The 15,612-nt window shown below is 45.9% G+C and overlaps 1 protein-coding gene across 3 annotated transcripts in view; it reads left to right on the top strand.

Annotated features, from left to right (window-relative positions):
- Window positions 1-15,612, top strand: part of CLUAP1 (clusterin associated protein 1) — a 58,099-nt gene that overhangs the window by 29,075 nt on the left and 13,412 nt on the right. For all 3 annotated transcript variants that reach the window (XM_042037726.1, XM_042037725.1, XM_042037724.1), the window contains one exon: window positions 7,349-7,421. In XM_042037726.1, coding sequence (XP_041893660.1) covers window positions 7,349-7,421 — 73 coding nt within the window. The remainder of the gene's footprint in view (window positions 1-7,348; window positions 7,422-15,612) is intronic.

Raw genomic sequence — 15,612 nt, 5'->3', positions numbered from 1 at the left:
TGGAAAGTTTTGAATTGGGCTTTGTTTGTTGTATTTTGGGGTTTTTTCAATAGAAAACCAATCAACTAAATAAATCACTTTTAAACCTGCTCTCTTGGTCACTGGTTGACAGATTCATTCAGTTCCAAGCAAGGTCAGATGTGGCATCAGATTTTATCCAGTGCAGTCCTTAAAGCCTCCAAGGACAGACACTGTGCAGCCTCTTTGGGCCAGCTGTGCACTGTTTGATCATTCCTGTAGAAAACACGTAATGTGCACAGTAAAAAATGCAGTAACCTGTGCAGAAAGGTTTTCTATTGTATCAAAAGTCACTCCAGAATCGTGCCGGGGGGAGGATTACTCATTTACTGTGTGAGGATACGAGGGGAGAGCTTAGAGGGAGGCAAAGAGAGTTCACACAGAGCATGAGCAGGGCACCCAGGTCAGGAAACACATTCCATAGGGTGGGAACAATTACCAGGCTGCCATTCCTCACCCTGCATAATCTGCTCCTTGTGTTGAGTTCCCAGAGGGAAGGTGTTGATGTGTGGGTGAGACCTTCCTGCTCAGTCTGTTCATTCCAGCGGAGCTGCCCTGCCTCAGGTCTCAGGATCTGCCTCTCAGGTTCTAGAGTGTGCTGTTCCCTTCCAACTCCAGTTCATCTGTGGGTGCTGCAGTGCTGGGGCTGGATGAAGTCAGGACTTGCTAAGCAATGACAGGAGCTTTAGGAAGAAGTGTGTGAGAAGTATGTGAGAAGTGTTAAACCAATCTGATTTTAAAACAGGGACTGTGGGTTGGTTTTGAATGCACTTCACTGTCTGGCTCTGTGTAGCCTGAGCTGGTGTCATTGAGAGCTGCATTGGTGTATCCTCAGCCAAAAATTCCATCTTTTTCTGTCTCTGCTACTCGTGTGACCCCATGTGAAAGCTCTGCTGGACACCTTTCCCACACATCCCTGATGCAAGTTTTCCTTCCTGAAGACATTCCCCCAAAACAAAGTTATCATAGCTGGCAATAGGACAAAGGGAAATGGCCTCAAGTTGTGCCAGGGGAGGTTCAGGTTGGATATCTCTTCCCAGAAAGGCATTGGGACAGGCAGTGGTGGGGTCACCATCCTTGGAAGCATTCAAAAAACAGTGGATGTGGCACTTGAGGACATGGTTAAGTTGACAAGGTTGGACTTGACCTCAGAAGTCTTTTCTGATTGAAGATTCTGTGATTCTATGAAAACCCATGCTAGGTTTTTTTGCTCTGATTGCTTTCCTTGATGAAACATTGCCCTCACATTAGAAAGCATTTGTGCTTTCCCCCTAATTTTCTTGATAGCATGAAAGACACTCTGTTAATTAACATGTTTGTCCTTGAAAAAAGAAACCTCTCAAGGAACTTCTGGGGTGTTTTTGTGGCTTCTCTTGATGAAAGTGCCCTTCAGTAGTGATCTAACAGGTCTAATTGATTATTTTGATAAATGTGAGCTCTGGAGCTGGTGTGCCAGAATTTATTAGGAGATACCATATTTCTGTAGTCCCTGTGGGATCACAGCCATGCACACTCTGATTCCTCCTGTTCTGTTTCCTACAATGGATGTACTTGTGTTCAGGCACATGAGATGGGATCCCACTTGTTTTGCCTTCACAAGGAACATTCCAGAGCCTGTTCACAGTGGCCTGTTTCTTGTCAGGATCATCATCATCACCATCATTCCCTGCCAGACCTCGCTCAAAGCCCTGCTCATAGCTGAGCCAGCCTGATGATAAAGGTTCTTCAGCCCCACTGTTTCAGGTGGATCTTGTGTCTCTCCCACCATTCCTCAACAGAATAAAAAGGAACAAACCCTGCAGCATTACAGTCAGGTCTAGTCAGACATAACTACAGCCATGTTCCCATTCAGAACATGAATTTTGGGTGAGGTATTTAACAGTAGTTCAGCATCCAGGAAACATCATCACTGCTCTTAAAGAACAGCTCCAGGCGGGTTGGTAGCTCATGAACTTCAGTCCCTTTCCCGTTGTCCTTGGCAGATTTCTTGTCATTGAGAGTTGTAACATTCTCATCAGGCACCTCATGGTTTCTCCTCATCCTTTATCTCCCTCCTGCTGAATGAGTGGCCACTCTCTCACCAAAACCGGCTGCCTCAGTGTAGCAGGAGCTGATCCCAGGTGCTTTGTTCTGTGACAAAGGAAGGAGCAGCTGCCCAGATGAAGTCAAGGTGAGCTGAGCCCTTCAATCCAGCAGCAAATTGGTCTCCTCCAAGGGTACTCCAGAGCAGTGGGAGCACTGTAAATCACTCCTGAGAAAAACAGAAGGAAATACTGTTTTCCCTTGCTAAAATGAAATCATTAGACATAGAGAGATTTCTGGGGTTGGGAGTGTGTCTGAGAACAAAAGGAATAGCTTAAGCAAAAACTGAAATGCTTGATCCAAATGCAAGAAGTCAGTGAGCTCCAGTTGTTGTCCTGTGCTTTTGTACTTATTCCCTTCCTATTTCACCCACTTCTTTCCTTTCTGCTTAGTGGTAATTGTGTCTGCCAGCTGGCTGCAGGGCACAAATTCTTTGTATTCAAGATCCTGCTGGTGTTTTTAAAAAAAACTTAGAGGTTAGCTAAAAAAAACCCCTCCAAAACCCAACAAAAAGCTGAGCTGTTTTAAAGGATCAAATACTGCATCATTCATACTGTTCCTGGTTTTGAGCTGTCAGACTTGCTGCTTTGCAATCTGCAGGGGCAGAGTTGTTTTCAGTCTCATGATTTCTCATGAATTCCAGCTTGATGTTATGGTTTAAACCAAAACCTGGGAACATCAGTACATGGTAAAGGACTGGGATGAAGGATTGGGATGAAGGACTGGCAGTCCAGTCAGTCATGTGGCTTAGCTAAATCCTGGATCACTGGCCTTAAGGCAAACACTGAGTCAGTGGCAGGGCAGGCTGTGCTGGGGGTGTTCTCCACGGCCTCTGTTTAAAAGCAAAACAACCCCAAGCACCCCTCCCACCCCAGAGCCTGCACACTGGAACTCAGCATTGCTGTTTTACTTGTGCAGAGAGCAGGACATGAGAGCATATTAAAACATTCTGACACATTTTATTGCAAAGACTTTCCGAGGTATTAGATGGAAAATCATCTGCTTTGCCAGTTAAAGACGACTGAGATGCAGAATATCTGTACTGTCTCGTTCAAACTCCCATCTACAAAACCCAGACATTTTACTTGAGTGGAATGTGCTGGACAGGTAACATTTCTGTAACAACAGAAAATGGGCATGAAAAAAAGCCCAGTTGATTGTAAACACAGGTGAAACTTACTTGATTGAGAAGCCTTTGTGTGTCACTGGCCAAGGGCCTGCATGGAGAGCTGGGACATCACTGGTGACTAAGGACACCTGAGCACTTGTGCTGAGAGCCCCAGGAGAGGTCACCAGCAAGGAGAAGTCATCCTGACCTGCTGTCAGGAAACTTTTGCACCCTTTGGACATGCAGGTCCCTCCCTTGGAGATCTTTAGGACCCAAAAAGCTCCAGCCCTGAGCACTGTGATCTGATCCCATTGCTGGTCCTGCTTGGAGCAGGAGGTTGGACTGGGACTTTGCAAGGTCCCTTGGAGCCAGGGTTATTAGGGGATCTCAGTATCAGCAGGAAAGCCCTGCCTTGCTGCCTATTTCCCTCAGCTGTTTGCAAAAATGAATCCTTTGGGCAGATTTACATCCAGGAGAGGCTGCATAATGTATGAGGCAGAGGAGGAGAATTTCCATCTGTCTGCCCCTAAGGCAGGATTTTGAGCCCCAGCGATCCCTGGTACCCTGAAAGTCCTGGGAGTCTCTCTGACGGGGCAGGTTGGTTTGGATTTTGTGTTAATTGGTATTTAAATTGTGTTGATTTGACACCATGATTCCTCAGTGGGAGCTGCCACTTTATGTGAGTAAAATTCACTTGTAGAGGAGGATCCAGAGAGTGTTTGCTGCTGCAGCTCCTGCTGTTTTTACTGGAGAGACTCAGCAGGGGATTAAATAGTGGCTCCTACCCATCCAGCATCCCAAGGCACTCAGGCTGTTCCCTGAGGGAGCTGCACGAGCACAGGGCACGTCACATCTCTGCTTTCATGGAGCTGTCACCCTGCCACACTGCAAGGGAAATGTGACGCTTGAGCAGCCCCTGGGCCCTGGTACAACACTGAGTGTTGAAGGAGCCCCTGCAGCATTCCAGTCCATCACCCCCAGCTCTTGTGCCCTGTCACAGCTCAGGAGCCATGGATCACACACACAGGTGCCCAGCCTCAAACAGAAAACCATCTCTGATGGGCACAGGCTGGGCTTTGCTGAGCTGCCACAAACCACATCTGCTAAGGTGCTGCGATGTGGGGGAGGTGGTGTCACACCTCCACCACCTGGAAGGTGGAAGCTGCTCAGGCCAAAAAAATGCAGCTTTGATGGTTGCAGGCATTCAAAACCTTAAAAAAATGAAGTGATAAATTCTGTTTACTTTCTAGATTTGTGATTTGCTGTACCTTCTGCCCCCTCTTTGAAGATGTCACTTGTTAAGGACAGAAACCAGCAGTTCACTGATTTGACTGTTTTGGAGCTGCCCTTTGAAAACATTTTCTGTTGCTGCAGTTTTTGATGAGTTTTTCAGGATGTGGCAGTGATGGAGCCATAGGTTGCTGCTGGAAGGGAGGATGCACAGGCTCAGCAGGTCCCCTGGGCTGACAGTGGCATTTAACTAGCCATGCATCAAGTTATTCAGACACCTAAACCAGCAGAAAAACAACATTTTTCCTGCCAGTTAAGTGTCTGGGCTGGCTTGCAATGACATCAGCTGAGCTGCTGGCAGCAGCACAGGTGAAAGGCTGGAGGAAAGGGGGAGAAGTGGCTCGTCTGCGTGGGTAAACATTCTTTTAGCCTTCATTTCTCTTGTTGTTTAAGTTCATGAACCCCATCTTAGCCCTGCTGTTTTCCCCACAGATGCAGCACCTCATCCTCCAGTCAGGACCTTGGGTAGGCACATGCTGAGCTGCAGTGGAGAATTTGCCTGGCTTAATTTTGTTGTGATGGATTCGTTTGCAGCAGGTTCCTTTTGTGTCGCTGCACAAGTGCTTTTCTCAGAGCTGGAGAGTGGGAGAAAGGAAGGAGCAGGGAAGGAGGGTAAGGGAGCTGCTCATTTGTCTAAATTGGAATTGCCAGCTTCAGCTGTCGTGGTGTGTGTCTGGAATTACAGTGCCAGGCAATGATTATGTCTATGCTGATTATTTCACTGCTCTTTGAACATTCTAAATGTGCTTCCTGGGCTTACGAATTCGTCCCCGTGACATTTGGGAAATGTCTTTTTCTTGTATCCTGTTTTGGCCTTTCTTTGCCATAGGCACTGTGTGGGCTGCAGCAGCCAGTGGGGTTGGGATTCATGGGGGATTGACCCCTCAAGTATCCATTTGTCCCAGGGACAGAGCAGTGGGGAGGCTGCACTGGGAAGGTGTGCAGGGGCTTACTGAAATCGCTGACCGTATTTAACCCTTAGGACTGGCTGGGAGGAAGAGGTAAAGATAAAAATGATAGCAATTGTGAGGCTCAGTGAGGAAATACTGGGACTCACTGATGCAGAGGGAAGCCTTGGATGGCCTTGGAATGACCAAAGGAGACACTGTTAGCTAGAGACCTCTGAAAATTTTGCCTCAGGTCCACATACGTTTCAATTTCCATCATTTTTGAAAAGGCTTTGCTGGCACTGAGGGGGTGGAGCACGTTACTTGTGAAGAAGGAATTCATAAGGAAGGGCAGTTTCCTCCATAGAGTATTTCAAATGTTCTGAATCTACACAAAACAAGTTAAAAACCATGCTTGTGCCTATTCCTCCCTTGTTTTTGCAGAAATCAGCTCCTCCCTGCAGAATACACCCATCACTTTGGAGATTTCAGTAGTTCTGGTGATGCAAGTTGCTGCTGGAGGGTCTCGTTCCGTGGGATTTGGCATCCTGACCTTTCTGCTTTATCCCCCTGGACACTGTCACACCTGCTTCAGTTTTGCAGGGTTATTCCTTTGGTCCCAAGCATCTGTTAGCCATATTCCTGGTATCCATGGAGCCCCTGTCTCTGTTAGCACTGAGAGTTTGTAGAGCAGACAGTTTGTGTGGTTGTCCAAAGCAGATTTTTGGATCAGGGTTTATCCCCTTGAGAGAGGCACTGAGCTCGGTTTCTCACCAGGTACAGGTGACACATCACTTCCACTTGGAAACATCTTCCCTGCGAGCTTTTCCAGCATGAATTTCAATTCCCAGGACAGGTATTTATGCCGAGTTGTGTTGGATCATTCCAGTCTGTCCCCAGGCCTCTGTTTCTAGCAACTTCCTCATGTGCTGGGTGGTCCTTGGAGGTTCCTTTCTCAGCTTCCACACTTACAGAAACACATTTTCACATGGAAGTGTGAAAAGGTTGGGCTCCATTCAACCACTTTCAGATGCTCTTTTTACTTTCTTCCCTCTGTCCCATGAATATTCCAGCTGAGTCCACGTTTCCTTCCCACAAGTGCACTGTAAGTGTGGAGGTCTGATCACATCAGAGCAACTGGTGGTTTTAATTATAATCATATTTTGCATAGAGAAATCAAAGGCTCAGAAAAATCTTACTTCAATCCACAATTAATTAACTCTCCTCTACCTGACTGGAATGGAAGAGACTAAAATTAGCAAAATTTGTGGCTAAATCTTCTATCAGCTGTTGCCACCTGTTCCTGTTGTGGGTTCTGTCTGTGCCTGATTCTGTGCATTCGTATCTTACCTACTCCATCAGGTTCAGTTTGCTATTCACCATTAGCATTACCTAAATTAAAGCTAAATGTCATTTAAAATGGACTAGAAAGGTCCCATTCTGTGGTTTTTTAGTGTCATTGACCTTCACATTTGGTTGGTTCTCCTCTGTACTACAGTGTGGTGTCATAAATACATGGCTGTACTTTTCCAGCTTATTGATAGGGTTGTTTGCTCCAGTTTTGTTTGCATGCTTGGGAAGGTGTGGATTCTTTCTGGTTTGGGTGTGTGTTTGGAAGTGAAGTCATTTCACAAACCAGTTCTGGTGTTTAATGGACTGTTGGCTGAAAACAACTACCAAAGCCTGCTTTTCAAAGCACCAGCAGTCATGTTCTGTGGGATGAAGACAAATAAACTCATTTTCCATGGGATAAGTGATGTTTCACCCAGTGGGGATGTAAGGTTGATTTTCAGTGCACTGGTTGACCTGGCCTTTATATCCTGACCCTCCCACTCAAAGTGAGCAGGAGCTTCATGTTTCAAATCAGACCTATTTTTCCATAAAATATTTCCAGTGCTGACATTTTCTAGTCCCATTCTACCTGTGGCAGCTTTCCTAAGGCAATCCTTTTTTCCTCTTGCAGGAAACAGCCAACATGTTACGTCTTATTCAGAACAGGCTGAAGGAGGAGGAGCAGCACCTGCTAAAGAGTGGAAGTAAGTGGGATTCCTTCAACTCTTGTAGTAACAGAGGAGTTGCTAAGTACTGGCTACTCCATGTGTAAGTGTCCACTTCCAAGAGGATGTGGGGTGATGACAGAGTCAGTAGGCAGGGTTAGAAAAAGTGCAATCATGACAACTTTAAAAGGACAGCAGTGAGCTAGGGAACAAAACCTCTGGGAATGTTCCTCTGCCTTGCCAGTTTTACCTGAGAGCTGAGAAATGACCACAGTCAGCCACTGAGCACTGGGCAATCCCAGGGAGCAGATTTAGGCTTCATTTTACTGCTGCCACCCCTCCCTGGGCTGGCTGGGGACACAGACTTGTCCCAGCACTGTGGGATTGCTGGTTTGGGAGCAGACTTGGACAGAGAATTCTCTCAGCCAAAAGCTTCGTGGGGGTGAGTAGTGCTGCTGGTTTGTGCCTCATCACACACATGCTGGAGTGTCCTGCACAACCAGAGTGTCCTTTCTGTCCCCAGTTTCTGTCCCCAGTTTCTGTCCTCAGCACTTGCCTGCCACAGTGCATGGCACAGAGTTTGGTTCTGTGTTCAGAATGATTCTCCATGACACAGATCAGAACTTGCTCAGATGAAAACTCACAGCTTAAAATCTTCTGTAAGATCATCAGTCTTCTCCACAGAATCCACATTTGCCTCCCTGCATTTGTTTGATTTTAGCATACCTGCAAAATGGGAATGCAATTAAAATTGGGGGGGGAGGAGGGGGTGTTTTCTCTTTTTTTTTCCTAACCTTCTTCTTAATTAATTAGGATCACAAGGGAATTAATGACCTCTTGAGACTCTGTAGAAAGCTCACAAACCAGATCTTTTTGAGCCAAACAGCAGCCAGAACTTCATAATGAGCTACCCCTGTGAATTTAATATTGCAATCTGTGCATTTTTATTTGACACTGGGAGAAACTAGAAGTTAACTCTTAAGATCAGAGGCAGAGTTCATGGAAGCTTAAATTGAGTAAAGACATAAAAGTTGCACTTCCCAGTTCGTTTGGTGTCCGAGATTTTCAGAGAAAACTCATGAAAGAGGAAATTTACTGATTTCTGCCCATCTTTGATCTCATATCAGTGAGGTACAGAGTGAAGAAGTTTCAGCTGAAATACAGGATTTGTAATATAAGCATGTGGAATTATTTCAAGGATTTATTTGAGTGAAAAAGTCCAAGTCCTTCTCTCTGACAGTTTTAGGGGTAAAAAGGTTCAAGAGGAGGTGGACATCAGCCATCAGTAATTGGCAGTGTGAGGTATAATGTGAAAATTTGCTGCCCTGCTTTGTCCTTGTCTGTGGATTTTCACTTGGAAAACTGTTCTGTCATTTTGCATCTCTGAAATAAAAGGAACTTTGCCTTTCAGTGACTGATTTCACTGCCACCTAAGAATGTGATTATTACTTCTAATGACCTCAAATATTGCCATAATACATCTTAATTCAAGCACCTAATTGTCATAATTAGTATTTATTCTAGTGACAAGAGCACCAGGATCCATTTGCCAGAGCCGCCTCATTTATTGACGTGTCCCATCTCTCTCAGCTCCACCCTGCCTTTGTGAAAGTCTGCAGGGGTGGAACTGAGACAGGAAATTTCGTTCTCCAAGGCTGTGGTCCAGCCAGGAGCACGGGTTAATTTAATTAACACAGTCTGCTCACACTTAACAACCTGGGCTCTCCCCTTCGACCACACCCCCCTGTCCTCCTCTCCTTTTTAATTAAATGCTGCCCTTTAAACGATTCAAACCGAAGAGATTTGCATTGGTGAGAGAATGCAGAAGTTGGTGTCTTACATGGCACAGTTCACAGAGCAGTTGTGTTAATCCCAGGATCCTCATCCCAGGAAAAAGACACGTTTGGCACAAGAGGGAACAAAGAGTGAGCGGCAGAACGGGCTCAGCATCGCTGAGCAGCTTTGCGTGCCCACCCTCCCCCAGGGTTAACAGTGCAATTCACACCAGAAGCAGGGATCACCTGAGGGATGGAGTTTCTGCTGAAGAGGATTCCCAAGGACTTGCAGGTGGATCTGGCAGTGATTTTATCAAGAGTGCTGTGAGCATGGTGAGGAAATGGTGTGAGGTGCTGCAGGCAGGAGCACTTCAGCCTTTCAGCTGTTTGGATTTTGGGTGCTACATGCTCCTGAGAGAGGACGTGTTCTGTAATGAGCCAGTGACAAGGAAGAGTAAAGAAGGACTTCACCATCAGAAACATCTTTCTGAAGTAGGTTTTTGGAGGGAAAAATATTTCCTAGAATCCCAGACTGCTTTGGGTGGAAGGGAGCTTAAAGCTCATCCTGTTCCACCCCCTGCCATGGGCAGGGACACCTTCCACTGGCCCAGGCTGCTCCAAGCCCCGTCCAGCCTGGCCTTGGGCACTGCCAGGGATCCAGGGGCAGCCACAGCTGCTCTGGGCACCCTGTGCCAGGGCTTCCCCACCCTCCCAGGGAACAATTCCTTCCCAATTTCTTGTCTAAATTGACCATCACTCTTTGTCCTGTCACCACAGACCTTGCTAAATACTTCATTATTCCACTTAGATTTTTGAGTAATATCGCCCACACAAAGCAAGGTGGTTTAATCTGAAGTTTTATTCCATCTTCAGTTTGTTCAGAAACTTAGGATTTTGTTGTCTGGCCCTTCAACCCAACAAGACACCAGGATGGTTGAAGTGGACCCTGCTCTGACTTGGTCTTGCTCATGGAACAGGTTCTGGAGATGAAGGGATGAGCTCCTTCTCGGCTCAGTGGAAGGTGGGCAGGCTGGCCTGGTGTCTCCCAGTATCCCAGGACTCCCTGGCTGACTCTGGAATGTTGAGGGGCTGGAGTGAGCTTTCTTGGAACAGGTTCACCGTTTCCCTCCTCAGAGGGGTCACAGGGGCAGTGCCCCTGCCAGGAACAGGGCAGGTTCTCACTCTCTTTACACGTTGCCCCTGGGAGCTGCAAGACACTTAATGAGACTTTTCTAACAACAGGGGCTAGCAGGTGGTGATGAATTTGTTCCAATTAACTGATAAAAGTCAGCATCCTCTCTGTCCTGTGAGCAGTTACCTTCATGGACCCTTGTAATTGATCAGCTCTCTCATTGTCTGCATCCCCTGACCTTATCTCCTGCTAATTTGGTAAGAAGGGTTCCAAATTAACACTTCATTTCTCTCTGCAATAAAGTTGCAGGAGTTTTGGACAGCTTCCAGTTGAGTTTCAGGCTGAGAAGCCTAAATCCTGTTTCTAATAAAGGAGAGCTGTGGGATGGAGGTTGAGTTGTGCAGATCTGTGCTGAGAATGTAGAAAATCCATGGATTTGTTGTGGTATTCATGTAAAACTGGCAAAATTGTTTCGTGGTATTGATAAACAGTCTGGTTCTTTCTTCTTTTGCTGCCACACATTGCAAATCAGTTTTTTCTCTCTGACAGAGCAACTCCATAAAACCACTGCACAAAAAAAAAAAAAAAAAAGCCAACACTAAATTGTCTGAAAAAGTGTTCTTAAACAACATAAAGGTTTTGAACTCTACAGATCAGGCTCTGAGTATTATCTGCCTGATGAAAATACACACAATTAAGTACTTGCAGCAGTATAAGAATGTCTTTTTGTGCTGAGCAGGGAGGAAATTGCTGTTATTTTTCTAATCTTTGCTTTGCAGAAGATGCTCTTAGAGAAGTTGATCCAGGCTGTGGTGTCTCACACATCTGCTGCCCCTGTGCCACACCCAAGGCTGGTGCCAAGTAACAAATCCAATTGGTTGAAGCTCAGGGTTTGGTTCCCTTGTTAATGGCAAAGTGACTCTTGGTGTGTTGGACATTGCTCAGATGAAGGCTGTAGATAGAACTCCTGTCAGGTGTGGGTACTGGATGCTCTGGTACTGGATTGTGTGAGAGGAGAGGCCAGGGAAGGTCACTGACCACAGCAGAAATTCAGTTAATTTCCTCAAATTTATCCAACATTGTAAAAACTTTGTTGAGCAAAAAGGCACTTGGAATGTTTCTGGATTGAAACAGTTTTTCAGACTCATCAGCTTATTGCAGTTACAGATCTTTCTTTTTCACTTTCTTATACACTTTTCCCAATGCATTTTCTCACATTCTTCAGGAGCTTTTTATCAATTTAAAAGCAGACAATGCAGAATCACAGGATCCCAGAGTGGTTTGGATTAGAAGGGACACCAAAGCTCATCCAGTGCCACCCCCTGCCATGGGCAGGGACACCTTCCACTATCCCTGATTGCTCCAGGCTCCATCCAGCCTGGCCTTGGACGCTGCCAGGGATCCAGGGGCAGCCCCAGCTTCTCTGGGCACCCTGTGCCAGGGCCTCCCCACCCTCCCAGGGAACAATTCCTTCCCAATATCCCATCCAGCCCTGCCCTCTGGCACTGGGAAGCCATTCCCCCTTGGCCTGGCACTCCAGGCCATTGTCCCCAGTCCCTCTCCACCTTCCTTGTAGGAATATATATGAACTATATACTCTTTAAAAAGTAAAATATTTTGTTTTGAAAATATAGAGAGTAAACCCTTTGAATTTTCAAAAATATTTCCTGTATTTCTTTTGCCCAGTGCTTTGCCCAGGATTAATTTAAATATGCAGAAGTATTTGCTGTAAAACTGAATTTGTCCTTGACTGTGCCACTTTCTGTTGTGCTGCTCCAGTCAGTCCACCCTGCATCCTCTGGCTTGGTCTGTAGAATGAGTAAACATTCATTTCTCCCAGCATCTGGAAATCTGCACTGCTTGAATCTTGTTCAGCAATAACCAGAGGATTAACTGATGCTCCTGGGTGCAGCCTTTCTACTCCAGAGCTGCTGCTTTAAAATCTGACAGCAGGCAAACAAAAAGCCCCATTGCAGCAGTTGTGGGATTTGAGGGGGAGCTCCTGGATGATTCCTGGAGGATATTGCTGGTGCTCAAGCCATCCATCTTGTGAGAGACACTTGGAACTGGTCCACAGGAGCTTTGTGTTGTGCTTGTTGGGTAATTGCAAATTCATGGTCTAATTTAATAGTACTTTGATGGATTCTTGGCTTGGAAGACTGTTAGAAATAGTTCTGGTCACCAAATACGACCTCTTGATCAAATGGGCCCAAAAATAACTGCTCACTCCTGCTGAGACTCCAAATCCCAGTTTAAGTGGAGCTTGTCATCCAGATTTAATTTTAATTACTTCAAGTGGCTGAGACCTATTGTTTCCCCAAGCAGTTGTTAATCATCCTTGTTGATAAATTGGGAGTTTGGATTCTGTGGATACACCAGGCTGGATGGGACTTGGAGCAGCCTGGGATAGGGGCAGGTGTCCCTGCCCCTGGCAAGGCTGGAATGGGATGAGTTTAAAGTCCCTTGCAACCCAAATTATTCCATGATTCTGTGATCCTAAAATGACCAAGCAAGGTAAATAATTGCACTTAGAGCAACCTCTGCAAGCTCCTCGTTGCTGTATGTTGCTGTTACTGCCCAGTTTTTGGCTACACAGCTCCAAACATCCAAGTTTTCCACCGGAATTTGTAGGACCTCCACACATCTGGACCTTGCTCAGTAGCTCTCAGTACCAGGCTGAATTTTTCTTCGAGATCAGATGACAGATCTCAGTGTTGTGCTAAGGACAAAGGACGTTCCCTCCAGAAATTTTTATATCCAAGCCTTTCTTTCCCTTCAGAGTGCAGAGCTGTGGGTTTAGGAGTGTCCAGGCTGATACAGAGCCTGGTGTTCTGGATTTGGTGTGACAGTGGGATGGGTTTGGCAGAGCTGAGGCTTCCAATAGGCACTGAGCTTCACTCTCCTTCAGCACATTTAAAATCCCAATCCCACCCCCTTTGGTTTTTCCTGCTCCCTTATTTCATGCCACTTATTAACTGGATTTCACTTGGGATCAAGTTGCTGTCAGCTGCCCATTTGATTGTTCTCATGATGTTTTCTCACCAAAACCAGCATCCTGCTGAATGCAGTAATTGCTGTGGAACCAATGCTTGTGTTTTCAAGGCAGTGGATTTCTGATGAAATTGGACACTCTGCACAGCACTTACAGTTAATTCCAGAGCACATCAATAAACAATGGCCTCTGTGCTCATTATCCTCACCACAGTAACTTCTTATTTTACAGCTGGATACTTTTACTTGAATATTGATGCAAACTACCAAATCTGTAATGAAATCACTGCTAAGTTATTAAATCATGCTGCTTTTCCTTCAAGCATTGCAAATTACCAGAAATTAAATCATTTCAGGATAGTATTATCTGTCCAGGTATCAGCTCTGGCTTTTTTCTGGGAGCAGGAACAAAAATCCCACCTTTGGAGATCAGTGGAACCAGGATGTATTTTTTGTGGCTGGACAGCTTTAAAGGAAGCTAATTTAGTTGACTGAAACCCATCTTTATGAAATAGAAATGTTGAAATGAAAGGCAAGTGGCGTTTAAAATCTCAGTGTATTCTCCCTCAGGTAGGCTGATATTTGGAGTGTTTTCTGTGCAGTAGAGTCAATCACAGCAGTGGGGAGATGGGCCCAGCACAATTTACAGACTTGTTCTGCTGACTGCCTTTTCATAATAAAAATACAAGAGCTGCTTAAAACCTCAGTCTGAAGCTTCTGGAAGCTGCCAGCTTGGCCTCAATTGGGGCACATGGATTGCTGTATAATAATAAATAAGTCTGTTGTGAGAATTCCAGTAATCCTCATGTAAACCCATATAAATCTCATAAGCCAGCTCCATTTAGTGGTTCTGTACTCCATGTACAAGCACATGGCAGTTTGTGGTGCTGTGGTTGATTATCTTCATTGCTTTATGCTGATCCTGAGAAAAACCTGCTTTTTTCATAAGGAATGTTCCTTGTCTCCCCAAAATTGATTGTATTTGGTTGTGCAGTGTTACACAAATGAGATTGTGGCTTCTTCTAGGGCAACAAGTCTTGCTACGTGTTGTTAAATGAAACTTCCTGAATTGTCACTGTTTATGAATACCAGGAGTATTTTGGTGAGAACTGGGCACACGGGGTGTAGAGTGAGGGGTTTGTTGGGGGGACACTGCCTAGGACAGGTCATACAAAGCCCTGGGCTGGACTGATGTATAATCCTGATAAAAAGCCTGTACTCAGCTTCTCTGTATAATTTTTTAGTGCTGTGCTCTGCTTCTGTGTCCTTGGGATTTTGGCTCAGCTGGTGACTCAGATTGTGCATGGGCAGAGCTGGGCTTGGTGATAGCAGCCCTTGGGCTGGATTGGAGCAGTATATTTATTTTGGGGGAGTGTAAAAGGTGCTTGATGTCTTTTCAAGAGGGAGTAGGAGGCTTGGAGGCAGGGATTTTAATATTGCTGCATTTGCAGCTGTCACTTCCCAGAGCCTCTGGCACGAGTTCACTGCAGTGATGCTCCGAGCTGGGGTCTGTGCACCAGGATTCCAGCCAGGCTATTCAAGGAAAACCCAAACTCTTGCCATAGATCCGTAACAGGATTTGTTTCAAGGTCACAACTCAGCAGGAAAAGTGCTGTACTGTGGTTACTGGGGAGAAACTCCTCCCTGTGATGGGGGGGAGGCCCTGGCACAGGGTGCCCAGAGAAGCTGGGGCTGCCCCTGAACCCCTGGCAGTGTCCAAGGCCAGGTTGAACACTGGGGCTTGGAGCAGCCTGGGATAGTGGAAGGGGTGGCAAAATTGGCTTTGAGGTCCTTTCCAAGCCAGGCCATTCCATGACATATTGGGAGTTCAGTTGAATTGGTATTTTCATTTGGGTTGAAAGGCAATCCAGGGTTTTTAAAGGCACAGGGAAGAATTTCTTTCCCATATCCCATCCAGCCCTGCTCTCTGGCAGTGGGAGGCCGTTGGTCCCTGCTCAGCTGGCAGCTCATGCTCAGGAGATCCCAGAGAGGAGCAGGATGCACAGATGGGCATGGAATTGGAAAGGTTGGGCCAAGTAATCAGTGGGCTCCCTACAGCAGCCTCAGCTCTTGGCAGTGGTGCTGCCTAATAGGAGCACAAGTGACAAAACCTGAAAGGGAGAAATTGCTGCTAAAAGTAAAATAACCAAGAAGGAAGGAAAAAAACCCACAAAGTAAGAATGAGGGCGTTTCAGTAGTAGTAAGAGCCATCACAGATGTGATAAATTCATTCTTTAATATACTGAGCACAAACTTGAATCCTTTCTGTAAGCTCCACATGGAGATTGCCCATGCAAGGCTGAGCAGAACCTCAGTTTCCTAAATGCCAGGC

This window comes from Corvus kubaryi, unplaced genomic scaffold (assembly GCF_017639235.1).
Source record: "Corvus kubaryi isolate FWS band 111438036 unplaced genomic scaffold, C.kubaryi_AGA036_p1.0 37387, whole genome shotgun sequence".
Lineage (NCBI taxonomy): Eukaryota > Metazoa > Chordata > Aves > Passeriformes > Corvidae > Corvus > Corvus kubaryi.
The sequence above is the reverse complement of the archived record's forward strand: the minus strand, read 5'-3'. Positions and strand labels throughout refer to the sequence as shown.